Here is a 19623-nt window from a genome sequence, read left to right on the forward strand (position 1 = left end):
GGTTGAGATTCATTGCTGGTTACACATATGCAGTTAAGTTTCAAAGAAGTTACTAAGTACTTCCTCAAAGTTCTACTTGGGATAGCTGCTGCTATCAATGTAGAGATTTTCATGCATAATAGTTGGGTACTATGCAAATTCAAGGTTTGCAAATTCAAATTTCCCTCTAAGAAATTTACCATGTTTCTTGTAACTGTTAATGGCATCACTGTGACTTCTGGCACTCAAGAATGTCATATGGAGTAACTTTCTGCTCTTCTCTGAGCTGAGATCTAAACATAATGACTACAACTCTGCTCTACATTTATAACACTCCTTTCTTCTTTATGTGCCTGTGTATCTTTAGACAGAAGAGAAACCAGTGGAAAGCATATGTGTCTGAATAGTGACTAGTACAGCAGACTCCTAAACCTGGGTAAGGATTATTGTTGCATAATAAATGTAAATTGACTCTATCAAAATAAAAAAGTTATTTATGACAAAAAGGAAACTTGTTGGAAAATGAATCCTCTTTCACTGCTTTGTACATACATAGCCCACTCTCTTGACCCATCATCATGATTCCCTGTGTCTTGTATGATTTTGTCTTAGTTTTTTTTTTTCTTCTAGTTATTATTGAAGTCTCCAGGTTAGTGGGGAAAAAAAAAAAAAAAAGATAAATATTCACAAATATGTTAAAAAAAGTTTTCAAATAACTGCTTTGTAACTCAGCCACCATGTGATGGTGATCAGAAAGAGATTTCCTCAATGAGCATCTTACTCTAGAACTAGTCACCAGACCTCTTGTGCCCATTTGAAGTGTTTGGTAATTACCATTGTGAGGCAGGATGTTGGGTCTGAGCTATTCACTTCGCCAGTTTTAATACCTACTGACTTTAGTTTTATTTCTTTCTGAATATGACCTTTTATCTGGAAAACACTAAGCATATTTATGTGTCTGCATGAATAATAAGGAACTTACCTTACTATCAGTATTTAAATCACTGTTGTTTTCTGAGGGAGTCATGGAATCATCATTGCTTCGAACAAGGTCACTTTTCTAGATAAGCAAAAAAAGCACAGAAAGTCAGCTAAATCTTTCTGAGCAGAGCAATAAAGCTGTTTCTCCGAAACAGAGAAGAGTCAACAGGTTTGTTAGGGGGGGTTGAATATGGAGGTGTGGGAAAAACGAAGAGCAAAGTGAGGTAACAAGCAGACCTGGGAAGGAAATCAACTGATACTAAAGTAAAAAGCAGAAATGGACATAGATGTATCAGGCTGCAGTGAATTAAGAGAAGGATAAGTCAGCAAAGCTGCATCTACAGCTTAACAAACAAAGATCTGTGACATTCTGCAGCAGAATTGTAACTGGTTGTGAATCTGTGTCCTGTGGTACTAGTTACCCATCATGTTTGTTTCCATACTAATTCCACATTGCAGAAGAAAGTCCTAAGTGTTATTCAATATGCTAAACTGAACAAAGAATGCAGCAGAACCATGAAGAAAATAAAATTGGGAAAATTAATATAATTGGCAATATTATTTTGTCTGCATCTCCATGTGTGGTAAATGATGTAATGATGCAAAGTATTTCTGTGTTTTGTGCTAGTTACAGCTCAAGAGCCTGACGATAGCAAGGGGTGGGGATATTCTGAGATAGCCAGAAGGGAAGCTCACTTAACATTTTGTGTTTAGCTTCTAAATTCTTTCTGGATATTTTGTATTGCTTTGATAAGGTGAATGGCAAGTGCCCTCTGTTTTCGTTACAGTAAATACAGTTCTACCCCAGTGGTCTGCTAAGACATTTTCTTCACAGACTATAGAATTCTTGAGAAAGATTTAAAAAGAAGCTGCCATCTCCAGAACGTGTCCATTCTATAAGGTGATGGTGATGATTCCTCATTTACTTTTCTCTGAGGTAGGAAGGAATTTAATGTGTATGGTATTGTACTGTTTGCATGTACACATGTCTACTCAAATATACTCAAGCCCCTTCTTTTGGAACAGAAAAACAGGTGACGGTTCAGAAGAAGAAGAGTTCAACATGATTCACAAAAACAGCTAAATACCAAACAGTTGCATTGCAGATATTTAATTTTTTTTCTTTAGGTTTAAAAGAGAGAAAATTAAAGGGAAGATGGAAATACTTGTAACTAAGAATTGCAAATCAAAGTAAAATTTGAGAAAGAAAATAAATTTTCTGTTGTGACATCCTTGCCTCAGACGTTGTGTCAGGTTATACATTACCTTGTTTACTTTCTGCCAGATGACAGTGGGTGTTGGATCTCCTGATATGGGAACATCCAATCTCAATTTGTTCCCAGCCACCACGATAATAGTGTCAGGGGACTGGCCCAGACAGTCCAGGTGGATTTTGGGAGGTTCTATAGCAAAGGTAGAGAAAATAAGTTTTAAATATAGTTTGAGTATTCTGTATGGAAAAAAAAAAAAAAAAAGTCAATATTCAAACAAAATCAAAATTAAAACCCCACTGCTTCCATTGCTATTGAAAATATGTTTACTTGCATATAAATAATGACTGCTGTTCTTACCTTCTCTTGGTACAAAATCGATCTTGACCTCTGGAGAAAAAAAAGGTGGGGGTAGGGGTGGCAGGAGAAATAGATCAGAAAACATAATTTACATGGCATCTGCACCCAAAAAGTAATTTTAAAACTATTAATCATTAAAACCCCATAAGGCATATGTATCAACAGATTAATGCAATAAATTGGAAAACAAGCTCTGTAAAACAATGTAATAATGATAACACAAAATAACAGGGAAAAGCGATGTGCCTGTACTGATGTATCAGGAAGGAGGTTCTGCGTACTCTTTCCTGGTGTAACCATGATTAATGGCATCATTTTATCCCTCTGGAATTCCCATTACATATTCTACCATAACTTACCCAAAAACTGAAGCTTGGCAGAAAGGTTGTAAGCAAATCCCTGAGGGATGAAGGAATAATCAGCCTCATCATCTGGTGTTACATCCTCAATAGTTAGCTTATGGATTCTGGAAACATGAACAAATACATTCCACTCCCTTACCTTACCTCTCCAGGAGAAACAGGGCTATCTCCAGAAACAAGGTGCAGGCTATAGGATATTAACAGACATTACTATTTCTTCTTCCCTTGCTCTGACATTGAATCAACAACCAACAGGGCTGCAGACTGCTCTACTTTTGGTATTGAAGCAAATCTATGTCAGCATCCATGTCAGTTGTCTATGACTGGATTTTTCCTGTCAAGGTAGATGCATAATCTAGTCTGAATAGAGGAAACAGTTTCTCTGCTTTGGTCCAGTCCTTTACGATTACAAGGGCAGTTGTAACACTGCTGACTGGTTTCCTTTGATCAGATTGTGACTACAATAATTTCTGGAAAAACAAAATAAAAACCGATGCTCCATCCCTATGTTATTGTAAAATCACAACAGGATACAGAAAGGGAGTACCAAGGTAGATTTTACTTAACATGTAATGCTTACGTATCTTCTGAATCTTCTTGGTCTCCATTTCCAGTAGTAGTTAGACTGCTAGGAAACTTAAGCACAGAATTGTACAACTGTGTATGTTAAAATGAACAGTAGTTTTTCTGAAGGCATTTATACATATGTGCTATCTTAATCTATCTAACACTACTGCTAAGGTTAAAGTTATCAACAATGTCTTCTCTAGATTGAATACCAAGAAAACATGAAACTCTAGTGAAAACTGAGAATGAATTCTACTGATACACCACTGATGCCCTACATGCAAAACATATCAACACAGAAATACATATAGCAAAGCAAGTCTGTGACTATATGATTGCATATGAGAAGGTTTTAAACTTCTTTTCCTTTTAGCTGGAGCCAGGACAAAGTCTTGTTTTATATTCTGTCCCTTGAGAAAACAGTTCCTGTGGATTGTAATGCAATACTCAAGACTCTACCTGCTTTCTAAAACAAGACTAACCTGCCGATATGAGAGATCTTTATCCTTTCATCTGGGACCACCTCCTTTCCGTTTTTCAACCAGATTCCTTTCACATTTTCATCAGAAACTTCACACTTGAAGACTGCCTGGTCTCGTGCTTTCACTGTCAGGTCTGCAATGCTCTGATAAACTTCCAGCTTTTTCTCTGATATTGTGAGAATAATTGATACACACATCAACAAATCAGAACAGCTCTGTAAGTAAACAGTGTAGATTTACTGCATAGAAAAGGCTAGGGTTGAGCAAGCAGTTTGTGGAAGAGTGAAATATGAAGGGAAATCCACAGCATGCAGGGCTTTAACAGAGCTGATAGCTGAGCGCCTGTTATTATTAGAGTATCTGTTACATCCGGCACACAGGTCTGGGCTTTCCTTGGGGCCTTTATTATCAAGCCTTATGCCCCTTATTAAGTCATCTTTTTCCCTGGCATGAGCATTATGCTACCCCTGTGGTTACCTTCAGCTTGTTTTCATATTTCAGCATCTCTCGTTCTGTAATATTACCTGTGCCTACCTTGTACAATTAGTTCAGCGACTGATACCCCACCATTGGTTTTCACAGTGTAGTGTCCACTGTCCTCCTTGGTTGACTCATTAATAATGAGATACTGCTTTTTTCCATCTTTCTTGAATCGGTATTTGAATGTTTCTTCCCTTGTCAGCTCAATTCCGTCCTTTTCCCTGCAATCCCAAATAGTGTTGAGTCATTTTGCTATGGTTAGGAGAGTCAAGAATCAGCTCAATGTTGCTAGAGATTGGATTGGATAATCCCATTTTTGTAACATTTCATGTTAGCAATAAAAGAGATCATTGCACAAATAGCAGTAGAACCAAAACCAGAGTGCTTCTAGCTTGGCCATTAATTTTCACTAGATATTTGACTTCTTGTTCAAGAGAGTTCACTCACAAGGAAGTACTTGATTGTTACTATTTATATGCTATAGATAAACACGAAAGTATGCTAAGTACTGTAGAAGACATGGGGATGAAGGCACACTTCACTAGCAAGGAATTTACTATCTTATAAGCCACCATAAGATAAATAGGACTTGCTTGGAAATGACTTAAAAGTCTTAATTTTCCTAATTTGAATTATAATAGTTATACATTAATGATTTGTGGGCATCAGTAAAAGAATAAAATGTTAGGATGGATTTAAATGAAGATGTATTTTGGATTTTGTAGCCCTTTCCATTCAAGGATGCCACAATGTATTTAAGACATTACTGAATTAAGCTTCACCAGCCTGGGAGGAAATTTAATTATTGTAATTTCCAATCGTCATGAAGGGAAACAAGCAGAGAGGATTCATGCTGTTTAGTCAAGGTCACATAAAAATACATAAGGCATTTTAAAGATTTCCTGTTGCTAATCTTAAATAACATAAACAGGCTTCAAGATAAGAACTTGTAATTTCTTCAACTTACTCCTTTTGTGGCATTTCTTTCATTATTATTTGACTGTGTTTATATTATGTTACTTGAATGCTACTGCAGTTTGTGAATGAAAAAGGTTTTCTCTTTGATACTTGCTCATATGGAAAAAGAAATAGAAAAGATGTTATTATTTTAATAGAATAAGAATTTTCTTTATATCTTATTTCCCTTATTTTTTTTCCAGTGACTGTTGAGCTTAACAAATGAGCTTATAGGATAGCAAATTGAAATGTTACTTAAGGGCTCATTAAAATACAATAGCTCTAATTTCAAAAAAACTTTTGCTTCTGTTAGAGTTTGCTGAAGTAAATCACAAGGTCAGAACTTCAAGCAGAGTCAGGAATCCTACAATTTGTGACTTAAAATTCACCTGCTGCAACTGCATTTCAAAATACCTACAGTTTACTCCCTCCTGTGTGTTCTTTACAGCAGAGCTTATTGGAACTTATAGTTGGTTTAGAAAAACACTGGCCTCTCTTCCAGATTCCAGGACCACAACACTAGTAAGGGAGGAAACAGAGGATGCCTGTAACAACCACATGAAACACAGCATTTCATGTTATGCCGGGATAATGTTTCCTCTTCTTACTGACTGGCAAGAGCCTGAGACCACATGCAAAATGCTCTCCTAAGGCTGGTACTCTCATTCATGCAGATTAGTTCTTGAACAAGTGCTCCAATGCAATTCGTAAAGCTTTGGTGAACTGCTGAGAATGGACTGTAATGCAGAAGTTCAACACACCGCTGTGGCAAAACCAGGCATATGGCTAGTGATCCAAAACTGAACTTCTTTATTTTTTGGTAATGTATTCTGACGTGGCTCATGAAAGTTATCTGAACATTCTATTCAGACATTGATAAGAAAGATGTGTCTTGAAATCTTGTCTAAATAATGAAAATAGACTACTTGCAATTACTAGTGTCTTAATTCCCTGAGAAATCTGGGTTGGAAGGGACCTTCAAAGGTCATCGAATCTGACCCCTCTGCAATGAGCAGGGACACCTTCAACTAGGTCAGGTTGCTCAGAGCCCCATCCAGCCTGACCTTGAATGTCTTCAGGGATGTGACATCATACGGATTGGATGGGTAGACTGTTTGGTCAATGAGGAACTGGCTGGATGGTTGCATCCAAAAGGTGGTGGTCAATGGCTCAATGTCTGGATGGACACCAGTGACAAGTGGTGTCCCTCAGGGGTCCATATTGGGACCAGTACTGTTTAATATCTTCATCAATGACACAGACAGTGGGATCAAATGCACCCTTAGCAAATTTGTGGATGACACCAAGCTGAGTGGTGCAGTTGACACACCTGAGGGACAGGTTGCCATCCAGAGGGACCCGGACAAGCTCGAGAATTGAACCTCATGAGGTTCAACTAGGCCAAGTACAAGATCCTGCATGTGAGTTAGGGCAACCCCTGGAATCAATACAGCCTGGGGGATGAAGGGATTGGGAACAGCCCTGTGGTGAAGGACTTGGGAGTACTGGTGGATGAAAGATTGAACATGAGCCAGCAATGTGCACTTGCAGCCCAGAAGGCAAATAGTATGTTGGGCTGCATCAAAAGGAGAGTGACCAACAGGGTTTGTTTTACTGACTTGCACATTGCTGGTGCTGTGTATGAGTAGAATGTTTGCAGAGGGCTGTACTGACAAATAGTGGAGTGATAGAACTGTAAGCATCAAAAAAGTACTCCTGTATATTAGTTGATTTAAAATAACACACTCCTACAGTGAAAAGTGAAAAACCTTATATAAGTAATAATACGGGCCTTCCTTTAGTAACTAGAGCAATGAAGTAGGAGGATCAGTTGATACTAAAGTGTTATTGGAATGTTTTATAGAACCATAGAAGTGTTGGTTTAAAGACAACCATGGGTCAACTGGTGCAGTCTCACACTTGAAGCAGAACTAGTGCAGTAGTACGTAGGCCAGACATGGTTTAGTCTACCCAAGTCCTGAACATCTGCAAGATCAAATGTCTGTTCTCAACTTTGCCACTCAATGCCTCTATTCTGTGTCTGGAAATGCTTTCCTATTTCCTATTTAGATTCTAAGGGTAAATTGGGTAATGTCTTCTGAGATATTGCTGATGTAGGTACTATGTGATAATGGAGACACACAGATTTAGTATTATTATTATTATTATTACATTACTATAGTTTGTTTTCCTTTGGAGCCGACGAGACGATACATCCAACATTCAGAAATGGAAAAATGAGGTCAAAACTGTATATTTGTTTAGATCTTTTTCTTCAAGAATTGTATTATTCACAAGGTCATCTGAAGTTCAGAAATAACTATACCATAGTACTGCTTAACAAGAATGTGAGACTTTTCTGGGTGATCAAGAGAACATTCTTTCCTGATTACTACGAAGAGACCCACATAATGAATTCTCCAAGCCCTAGTCTGATGGCCATCCCTAAGAGGCTGTAAGCCTTATTTCTGTCTTGTGCAAGTCACATAATTGCTTTTGTTCATGTGCTTGTGATTTCATTTTCCAGGTTTAAAGGGTGCAAGGGCTATAACAGGTGCCCTGAGTTAGTGCCTGTTACTTGGCTTAAACTACTTAGCATTTCCCTAATGAGCCATAAACTGAATCTCTTTCTCCTTACTGTATTTCTTGTTTTCCCTAGATACTACTCTTCATTGTCCAAAATGCTCTCTTTCTTGCCAAAGAGCATTGACTGAGTCTTGCATAATAAAAACAGTAAAATACACTGTAAATGTCTAACTGCCCAGTTTTCTGTTGCTATGATTTGAAGGGTTTCTCTGACCACTTGCTGCCTTTCAGGCTGAGACAGCTGCTGGCTTGGCCTTGTCACACCAAATGCTCATCCCACAGATAGCAGCTCTGTAAGATGTATGGGAGTTGTTCAAAGGCACAGGATCAAAGTGTGGCAGCTGCACGGTGCTCTGACAGGGACAGATCTGGTTGTCCCCATCTCTTATGACCAGGCAACTGTAAGCAGTTCCTGAACAATAGCATGTGTGTGCCTGTGCATGTGGCTTTAATAGTGTAATGCACACGCTCTGCTAGCTCTTGGGCTCTATTCAAATTCTCAGTTCCTTCCTTTGGGACAGCAGATGAGTGGTTGGCACTTTCCAGGAATGTAATGGGCATTGTGGGAACAGTTGATAACCATGTGCCTGAAGCTGTTAACAAGCACAAGAGAATTTCATCTGGTAGAGAAATGAAGTGAGAACAGTGTACGTAAGACCTGTTATGTGAGCACTGCGTGCTGTGCCTGCCCAAGCAGCGTGAACCTTCCAGCTTCCGCTCAGTTGGAATGCCCAACAAAATAGACTCTGTGGTCCAAATATTTGTCATCTTAATCCTGCGTGCTGCATATGCGTAATGACTGGCTTTGCAGGATCACCACAGCAGATATGTTAAAATAAGTCCATAACCTTCCCTCTCTGTCTCAAGGGACACTAACTTCTTACCTAAGAAAAAAATGCTTTAAAAAGCCCCCACACCTCACTGCAGTTGAGAAGACCAGTAGATTCCACAAAGTACTGTAAACTCATGACAGTACAGGTCTGATTGGTCTGGACAGTAGCTAGAAATTACTGTCAAGCATTTAGAAAACTTGAAAGCTAACAATGCAGTACATTCAGTAGCATCCTGTAAACACTGTTCTAGAGACACTGTAAAATATCTATACTTAATTTGTTTTCTGCCATATTCTGGCCTCTCAGTTACTCTTCAATGTTTAACATACAGGAGGAGGATTAATCTTTTCCTGAGAACAATTATGTAGAATGCCCTCTTCCTTTTTGTTCCACAACACTTGTCCACAACCACTGGTCCTAGAATGTCCTATGGAGGAATATGGATTCATGGTGGGATTTTTTTTTTGGTTGATTGGTTGTGGTTGTTTTTTTTTGCCTTTTTAAAATTTGTTTGTTTGTTTGTTTTGATTTGGTTTGGGGTTTTTTTGTGGGTTTTTTTGTTTGTTTTTTTTGTTTGTTTGGTTTTTTTTTAGTTTTTTTAGGGTTTTTTTTGTTTTTTTTTGTTTTTTTTTGTTTTGGATTTTGTTTTTTTTTTTTAGTTTGTTTGGTTTTGATTTTTCTCTTTTGTATTCCCTTACCATTTCACAGTGGCTCCTTCCTCAGACACTTCACATTCAAACTCCACTCTCTCTCCAACCATCACCATCTGGTCCTCCAGTGGGTGAGTGATCAGGATCGGAGGTTCTGGAAATGAAGAGATCTTTATTAAAAGAGTATCCTGAAAGAAAGAAGGCCAAAAATAGATTTCACTGCTCTGCACTCAACAGGAATAACCTCTGGTGATGCTCTCTGTGTTGAAACTTAAAATTTACTGTGCCAGATCACATTATCAATTAGCAAATAGCAAAATGTCCTTTTGGGTTTTGCTTCATGGGACAGAATGCAAACATAGGATTGATCAGTTTTAATATACTGAAATTCTAAACTGGAAGCATCAATTTTAAATCACTTTCTAAATGAGAATTAACGGTAATTATTACTGTGCTGTTTTCCTGTGCTTTCTTATTTGCAACTATAGGGAAAATTTTCCTTCATTTAACTGTAAGAAAAATATCTGCTTCAATAGATGTCAGAATTTGCTCATATGTTTGAGACTTTCCTATGAGACTAACTAATCTGAGAGTAGAGAAGGTGACAGTAATTCAATGCTGAATGTTAGGGGAGAGCTCTTTCCTTTTACTGCTGTTGCTCACCTTTTACAAATAATTCTGTGAAGCTCTTCTCCTCCCCTACCACACATTCATATGCTGCATCGTCAGCCAGAGAGCAGTGGTTTATGGTCAAGATTCTCTTATTCCCAACAGCCTCAAAAATATATCTGAAAAGAGAATCTAAATGTAACTATCAGAGAGTAACTCTTTTGGACCCAGTCACTGTCTTCCCTTGCATGGCAGAGAAAAAGGTTCCTACTTTTTTCTGATATCAGTGACAAAGTTTGTTAAGACTCAAGCCCTCTATCCCTGTCCTGGTGCAGTGGATAGCAGTACTTTTTGAAAAACTAGCAAAGGAAATTATGGAGAGATCTTCATACAAGTGTGAGATACAAACTCCTGTGAATGGTGTTGGATGCTTGTCTAACATCCAGCCATGCAACAAACTTGACTGCCATTAAAAATGTTCTGTCACAGCTTCAGAATAAAATCACTTGGAATTGGTTTTACAAACAAGCTACATATCCCATATCACAAGAAAGTAATTTTGAACACTGGATAATACACATAAAGATCAGAATGTAATCTGAGGACTTACTTACTTGCTAAGTAGGTAGATGTAAACATCCAGTTCCACATGTAGATATATAGAACAGAGGGAAGAAAAAGAAAAAGTAATGAGAACAGCAAACTAGCCCTGAGCCAAAGCACTATGTCGATTCTTTCTCAGGTCCTATTTATCCCTATTCTATTCTATTCTTTCTAATAAAGACTAGTTTTTCCACTTTGTCCAAGCTGTAGCTCATTCTTTTTTGGATTTCCTGTATTTCTAGCTTACCTGCCGCTCACTTGGATCTCCTGTCCATTCTTCAGCCATTTCACATCAGCATCTGGATTGGCAACTTCGACCATTAATTTAATCTTTTGCCCTTTGTCCACTTGGTAAGCTGGATCCAGCTTCTTGAGGAATGCTATGATGGAGAATTATTAAAAAAACCCCAAACCAAACACAAAACAAATTTAATAATTTTTATACTTAACTTTTTTTTTTTTAATATATATATTCTCTGTCAAGAAACTAAATCTTTATTCCCTTTCCTGTTGTTTACCATAATCTCAAACCTTCTGCACTTTCTGCATCCCTGTTTGCATTTTTAGCATTTTTGTCTGTTCTTCATCCTGTTCTGTTTTCTGTTTTTGCTTAGCATAGGATGAAAAGCATGTGATAGTAATTAAAGTAAACAAAGTAGAGTATTTTAAATCAGATGTGAATATGTACTTCAACATGTCCTAAATAAAGTTACAGCTACATCTGCCCATGTTGGAATATGATACTGATCCTCTCAGTACTATTGAAGGGTAATTTGCCATCTCTGTTTCAGATTTCTAAAACGGATTAGTTCAAAATAATTAATAATACTTCACAAGACTACAAAAGGCTCAAGAATTCCAAATGTATCATCACAATGGAAATTAGATTCTTTAAATGTATCGCTGATGCCTGACATACTGACCAGTTTTGGGATAGTGAAGGGTGATGTTGTTTTATTACCTGGGGCACAGTAGAAGAAACTCGTCAAATGAGCAGGTTCAGAATATCCAGAGTAGCTCAGAACCTTGGGCACAGCTTTACTCTTTGGTAATCAGCATTTCATGTGTAAAGTCTATGTAATGATTGGAATAGGAAACTCCCATGTCTTGTGCTTTTGTGTCTGGCTGCTGTCCAGCTGATTTTAATATTTGAGAAACTCACAAATAAGAGATGAACACACATATTTGAAATGAATACAGCTCACCAACCTGTACTTTTCTTCTCTTCCTTCTTTATGCGTTTGAGGCGTTTCAGCATCCCTCGCAAATCTGTGATACCATACTGAAAAGCAATTTTCTCGTATTCAGAAGGAGGAGCTTTCCTCAGGATTTCCCAGACATCAACGTCAGATTGTGATTCAGATTTTCCTTCACCTCTGCAGAAAGGGATTAGAGTATCTGAATGCCATAACTGAGGGGATTTAAAAGCAGCTGTAGGCTTGGCAAGCTGCATATTGGCTCAATTAAGCCATTTATTAATAAAAAAGTTAGCAGTCTAACTTTTTACTATATTGTTACCTAAAATAATGAAATAAGACTGGTGACTAGTGTTACTTATATTTATATATACAGTAATTAAAATCCAATCACTATCCTGAACCATTTACTTTCTAATAGTCAAAGCAGATAAATATGAACTTCCCTTTAAAGGTGGGTAATGGAAACACAGGATACTTATTTTCCTGTCATGGTCATACAAAAAACTTGTGGCAAAGCAAGGAACCGATATCCTGAGGATGCCTTAGAAACAAGGCAGTTGGTTTATGTTATTAAGAAACAAGTCCTTTTCTACTCGGGACATGTTTTCTCTTTGCTAAAATGAATCACAGATTATAGAAATGTTTATCCTCTATTGTAAAGACAATTGTTGGATATAGTAATCTATAAAACATAAAGACACAGACTAGTGAGCAGTGGCAAACAAGACAAGGTTTACAATTAACTACTTGCTGTATAGTTTAACCAAAGAACCAGTGGTAATGGAAGAATTAATGTTTGGTTTAGCAAAACCAAGTGAAATTTTGGTTGTCTGGGTTTGAGAAAGGCATTCTTCTTGTGTCTTTTTTTTTTTTTTTTTTAAAAGATCATAAATAGAAAAAGAAATTGCTGTAACCTTACCGATTTACTGAGCGCAAGAAGCTGCTGTACTCCAGAATGATGCAGAGAACCATTTGGGAAAACATGCGGCATCCCGATGGCCAAGAAAGAAAGCATTGTGTGTTCAATAGAAAAGAGCCATGAATGTCATCTTCACCTTTAGCAGACCATGCTTGTGCTTCAGTAGCAGCGAGATAAAGGACCTCATGCAACAGCTCTGCAATAGCCTTGAGAAAAATGCTGTTTCCTATTGAAACCAAACTCACTCCCACGCTTTGTACAGTTCCACTCTCCAATTTGTAATTGAAGTGTAAGCACTTCTGCTTATTCCTAATTATGGTTGATCACCTTAGAGGGAACCAAATAGCTCTGCTTTGCCCTGTCATCATGGAGTTGTTGCCTGTCATAGTTTGCATTTTAGTAAACAGAGAAAGGATGAAAGAGGTAACGTTATCCTAAAAAATTCTTTAAGAAAAGGAACTTCTGTGGCTGTTGTTCCTGATATCACCAGGACCAAGCAGATTTCAGTGCATCAGAACATACCCTTATAATGAAGCCTTGTTCAGTGGTAAACCTCAACAAGCAGACAAGTCGCGCAACAGGTAATGCAGAGAAAAGTGAAGGATTATTGAGTGTATTTTTTTTTTTTTTTTCCAGGAAAAGAACAGTCCCATTAGTCTGTTAGAAATATTATGACTTAAAAAACATGACTGTAGTCTGTCTAGACAGCAAGTATAACCAAACATTTCTGGTACTCCTTTTATTGCCCCCAAAAAAGGCTTGCTTGTAACACAAGGGCTCTGTTTATTAAAGTACTGCTGCCCAGGCTTGGGATTTCTGGTACCCTTCTAGCTCTTGAACAGAAAAGGTGGAAGAAGAGAGGATTTCAGATCAGTGAGTTTGAGCTGAAATATGGCATGCCATATCTTATATCGTTGGAGAGGTTTAGCACACACTAAGCACTAAACCATCACTAGCACTCATTGCACTGATTTGGAGTCCTTGTGATAAGTGCCACCTACTGAGTATTTCCTATGTCATAACAGTGCGCCAACATAACCCACAAATTTAATCAAGATTCCTCTTCTCTATATACCTAACATCTAGCTTGGGGCAGCTACAAATGATTTGCAGTTTTCCCTAGCAGAAGGCAGGAGAATTGAACTGGTTTGCCAAATAAGCCAAGATATTTTATTTTTAATATAAGCAGTTCTTGGACTAGTTGCCCTGATCGTATCAATGAGCAACTTTAAAATATTTCTAAATACAGATAACTTGGAATAGATATATAAGTACATAAACCAGGAATATATAATAGTTCTAATATGTGCTGACTTCTTCGTGCTAGTACAATTAGTATTCTGCGGAGCAAAGTGTATCTAAAAAGGGAATATAAAATCATAGGAAATAACAAAGAAGGACTTAATAGATGCCTTCAGGCATTATATAAATATTGGTGGTCTCTCTGCCTATCTGCCTGTTTGTATGTTCATCTGTATAGACCCCTTTACCTGAAAATTTGCAGGTGGGATTATTCATGGAGTTTTCAAAAGTATTTTGTGTAAGCTATTTTAAACCTGAGCGAAAAATCTTTGAATTTGGAACTAATTCTACAGTCTAGTGTATCTCAGTATTGAGAGGACTTCCTTAATTTTTGCTTTAGCTTTTCCATTACTCAGTGTCATCCGATTGTTATATCCAGCAATACTGTTTCGGTGCATGCAAGCTAAGATACAAGAAAATTGTTCACTAGCAAGAATATTATATCTTGGAATTATACCCTGGAAATACTATTATACCCTGGAAATACTAATATTTTCTAATTACAGGGAAAGGCTTGTAAGCTGCATGTAAAATGGTACTAAAAGCTAAATGTTGTAATTTGTATAGTGTTTAATTGAGTTGTGAAAAAGAAAAAAACCTCTTTTGCTGCCTCTGATCAAAGGTCTCCCCATCCCAGTACTTCCTTTCACTGTTTTGAATTTGTTAGAACATTCTCTTTGATCCCAGAAAGACATTTTCCACAGTTCAGTCGTACTCTTCCATTACCCACAGGAGATAAGCAGCGTACGAGAACTAACAGAGTACTTGGACTCCTGAGATTTCTCCCACCCTTACGTTGCCATCCCCAATGCTGGGAATCCTTATTCAGAGTGATCACCTCATAGGTTAACTATGCACTTGGGGGCATTAAGATGCAGCTTAGTGAACCTGCTGTAAATGGAACATGCAGCTGATACATTTTAAACATATGTGGAGGGGTTAAAAATACTTTTGTACATCCCAGAGATGGTTCCCTCCTATCCCATTACTGTCAACTGATTGGACCTGTCAGCTGTCACCTCCTTCAAGGTCTCTGCTCACTATCCCATTTAATAGTTCTGTGACAGCTGTTCCCTTCCTCTTCCTAATGACCTCTCCTTGGCCCATGACATCTGTATGTCAACACCAGTTAATTAAATTACAGCCACAGGAGATATAGTATTAAATGAAGCTCTCTTTATTAGAGTGGGAATGTTCATTACCTCTGGATTGAGGGGCACTTGTCAATTAGGTGGGACAAAGCAGAAATGGTGAAAGAATAGTTTTCAATTCCGTTTGAATCTGCATAGCTCTTGAGAGTTCCCTAGCATGAGGTCCCTTTTTCTATTTTAATGAATAATTCTTTCATTCCATGGTGAGATTTTATGACTATACGTTCTCCTTAATATAGGAGTGTTCTTAAACCTGTAGTGTGCAAAGCCTGCAAGGATACACAGGTTACTTCTAAAGTGTCTGTGAAAAACAACCAGAAGCAGTGAATTTATCAACATGCTTAAATTCACTAAACAGAGATTTGTAAGTCAAGAAAGGTCAAAGCCACTGATAAAATGCAGTGACATTTATAAGCTTCTTTTAATTAGTTATATTTCTAGTTTAAAAATTAATGAACAGTTAAATCCACAAGTTGAAGATTCCTGGAAATACTGGAGATGTTTACTTTTTATAATTTTTAAAAAGTTTTTTAGAGCTCTGTCAGTGCTGAAAACTAATTATGAAAACCTAAGTGAAAGGCATTAGGAGGGCTCATAGTACTTAGCACTTCATTCCAGCTGGAGTTTCTGTATGAAATTATGCAAATATTTTCATGTTGGTCTCCATTTATTTGACATTTTTAGATGTAGAATAAAAATTCTTTTTTTGCCTTACATTTCCTATAGAAATTAGATTGTGTGTACAACTACTCTGTTTGAGCTCTCAAACCTGTACAATTCTGATTATTCAGAAAGCATTTTCCCTACTTTAGAGTTACAAAACAATTCTAATGCACTTTTTGTTTTGGAGTTCTCTGGGGCTCGTGATCAAACAAGAAACTTTGATATCGATGTCAGCTATAGAAAGTGTGTCCACCACTTTCTGTCTGTCTAGCTGGTGCTCTTGAGAGTTCTGGCTGTGGTGTTACTGCAAAGCCAGAATTCATTTCCAGTTGGAGGCACTGCATATTGTGTCATACAGAGATTGTGTACCTATTTGACCTTCCTTGACCCACTGAAATTTGGGTGAGTTAACCTGAGTGAAATATGAGGCTATTGTGGCTTTATTGTCTTCCGTACCCAAGCTACTTCAAGTGCTGTACTCTTTTTGAAGATAAAATCACTTTTCAGAAATAGTGATACCAACACCTGAGCAGAGACTGAACACGGATTCACAATAACATTTATCCAATTATTTGATTGAGAAAACTTAAATGAGTTTAGATTTGCAAAACATGGCTGTGGTGTCAAGTGTTTATAGTAACTTCAGGAGATGGAAAGACAGAGTGAGTGGCCAGTCATGGAATGGTAATAAGCAATGGAAACTTTCCTTGGAATAAAAGGAAATGTTTTGTAACTGAGAAACCGATAGATTTGTGCAATAAATGACTTCAGTAATATGTTCACTTAAGACGTTTAAGGATGGATGGACCAACACTTTGTTGCATATTTGATAGGCACCAGCAGGCATATTATGCAAATGATTTTTCTGATTTTAATTTCTATGACAATAGGAATTTTAAACAGCAGGTTATCGAAAAAATCTGGAAATTCAAGGACAATTAAAAACTTCTTATAAAAGAAAATGATGGTGAAAACCAAACGACATCCAGAGAAATACATTGATTAGTATTAAATGAGCCACCCTTAACTTCTACTAATAATTTAAAAGGACTTCTGTCTCAGAAATTGGTGGTTGATATTTTTCTTTCATACTATCTCGTTTTTATCATGCTCTACATGTAAGAAAGATAAAGATGCATGCATTATTTCAAAGCAAATGGTTCTTATATTCAGTCTGACCCATGTATTTATAATAAAATGAAATAGAAATCTTACTCTCTGTTGGCAACAGTGGCATCCAAAGCATCCAGATTAAGATGGTGGTAAAAGGAGAAAAACATAAGCAGACAGGTTATGAAAACAAATGTGGTAAGGATGGATGAGAGTGGGAGGGAATTCCACCCAAAAAGTGAAAGTATAATCAAGAAATAAGAACTAGAGTTAGAAGAGTAAAAGATATTTTATACAACATAGAATATCTTCTTGTATACAAGATAACCAGCTATACAATATATAATTGTATAGTGTAATAGTAACATTTAGATATCTAATAAAAGAACTTGACTTCCCAGCTCTCAGATTTGAAGAACTGTGAAAACTTAGGACAGAAAAATATAAATAAGGCATCATTATAGACAAGAAGTGTAAATTTGTTTTTTGTTTCTTTGTTCTAATTGAAAAGTGCTGGTGGAAGCACGTAATTAGCCTAGTCCCAGCGTTTGCCATCTTGCGAAAGAGCAAATTTCTTTTTTTTTTTTTCCCCTCCAGTATAAACCTAGCAAAAATGCAGCAAATGCTGTGTGTTTGGAGAAGTTGCCATAGTTAGCTGTCATCCTTTTTTCCAGTTAGATCTGCTTTGGGAAAACTATAGGGATTCTGAATTTATGAAACTTTCACTTATTCTAGTCTTAGTGTTTTCAGAGTTGTTCAACAGAGACTGGTTACTTTATTTCTCTGAGTCTATGGATTTTTACTCACCTCTTTTTCAGTAGGGCACTAAAATTAAACTCTCCACCTTCTTCATGTCCCTCAGTACTGTACAGTAACAGAAAACCATAATTAGTTTCAGAAGGAAATGGGAATAGCTCGTGAGACTATAACATTATGTAGATTATATCTTTTTTTTTTTTTTTGTAGAGAAGTAGTAGATGTAGTAGTTTAGGATGACTTAGAATGTGCAGTGACATGGATGGTGGCTTAATTAGGCTGTTTGTCCTTATAGGATTAGAAATATATTGAATCAACTTGTATTTTTTTCTGTACCGATTATGGATAATGTTGTACAAGGTATTAATTTGGTAGTCATATTGTTCTGGAATGTATCATGAAGATGTTGCAGAAGCTTTCCTTTAGAATCACTAGTGCTTTTGGAAAGCTGTTGTTTCAGGAACGTGGATATTGTTTACCGTGTGGGGCAGTGTTTAACCAACCTTTTTGTGGGACTTTTTACAATCTAAACCCACTTTTTCTAGCACTATCCCAGCTGTAATTATTTCTTAAGGCTATTCGTGTTTCCAGAATTCTTCATACTGAAAAAGTGTCATACTGTTGATACTTGGGAGAGTTGAAGTAGGAAATCTGTGATCTGACTTTGATTCTGAGATGAGTTTCAATATGCAGTTCTTCAAAAAGCATCATGGCAAGCAATGTTGTGATGAATTCATTTGTGAGAACAAGAAACCACAAGCAGGAGTTTTTTGAATGTGTAATTCTTGTCACATATGGTTAACTCAGATGGAATGCACAGTGTTATTTTGGGTGTCCTGAATCAAATGTGTTTTAGCTGTTAAAATAACTCCTTTTGGGTTTATTTCCTAAAATTCACTGCAGGGATTTTATATCAAAGTATTGGGAGTTACAATGTATTCCATGACTATTGATTATTCAACTTAGGAAAAAAAAAAGTCTTTTTTTTTTTTTTTTTCCATTCAGGTGGGTTTAGAAAGTCAAATGTATTTTCTTCATCTCAGCCTCCCATCATCAATGTTGATCTGCCACTTGCCATCTCTGTTGTCTTGAGTATAAGAATCTGGTGATGCCATCTCACTGCATTCAGATTCTTCCAGCAGCAACACCTTCTATTTCATTATTGTTTATATGCTGGAATTATTCTTTTCACTTGTACTGGTGGCAGTGTTAGGCCATAAAGCTGTCTGTCAATACACAGTGCTAGTTGCTTCAGAAAAAATCAGTCTGCCTGCAAATGTGTAAACTAGAATATCAGAAAAACTTAATAATTAATTAATAATTAAAAAGTAAGAGAACAGCCTCAACAGATAAGCAATGGATATTTTAACAGTACTTTTAATAAAACGGAAGAGAAACAAGTGCTAAACATCTTGTGCTGCTTGAAGATGCAAGGTTAGTGAGGATAAGTGACAATTTTGAATTAGTGTAGTTTTGAATTGTTGTGAGAAAATATCTTTTTGTTAAGAAAGTACTGGTTTTACTGCTGTGTTTACTTTGAAGATAGTACAATACTGGAAAGGACAATTTTCTGGGTATAATGCTCAAACAGAAAAGTGGGTTTTTTGGCCAGTTTGTTCCCCACTTTCCAAAGATTTTCAGTGTTCGCAGGCATAAATGTACATAAAAATCATTAGTATAATCCCAAATTTGAAAAGGACTTCTTGTGATCATATATTCAAGAAATCAGAATCTACAGCTGGGAGAATAACTAGTCACCTTACTGCTTCCTAGGTCACACTTAAATCAGAATTTCAGGAAAGCCCAGCAATCAGTGTTTAGCTTTTCTGAAGAATTAGACCCTAATAGTGGCTTTAACATGCA

General features: G+C 36.9%; 1 protein-coding gene across 2 annotated transcripts in view; it reads right to left on the reverse strand.

Moving 5' to 3' along the window:
* Positions 1–19623, reverse strand: part of MYBPC3 (myosin binding protein C3) — a 62186-nt gene that overhangs the window by 25391 nt on the left and 17172 nt on the right. For both annotated transcript variants that reach the window (XM_080345589.1, XM_080345588.1), the window contains exons 9-20: positions 17812–17868; positions 12779–12802; positions 11870–12036; positions 10908–11040; positions 10112–10236; positions 9497–9602; positions 4477–4643; positions 3943–4108; positions 2891–2997; positions 2532–2561; positions 2227–2363; positions 962–1039 (exon numbers count right to left, since the gene is read on the reverse strand). In XM_080345589.1, coding sequence (XP_080201715.1) covers positions 962–1039; positions 2227–2363; positions 2532–2561; positions 2891–2997; positions 3943–4108; positions 4477–4643; positions 9497–9602; positions 10112–10236; positions 10908–11040; positions 11870–12036; positions 12779–12802; positions 17812–17868 — 1297 coding nt within the window. The remainder of the gene's footprint in view (positions 1–961; positions 1040–2226; positions 2364–2531; positions 2562–2890; positions 2998–3942; positions 4109–4476; positions 4644–9496; positions 9603–10111; positions 10237–10907; positions 11041–11869; positions 12037–12778; positions 12803–17811; positions 17869–19623) is intronic.

The sequence above is a fragment of the Nesoenas mayeri genome, assembly GCF_963082525.1.
Source record: "Nesoenas mayeri genome assembly, chromosome: 5".
Lineage (NCBI taxonomy): Eukaryota > Metazoa > Chordata > Aves > Columbiformes > Columbidae > Nesoenas > Nesoenas mayeri.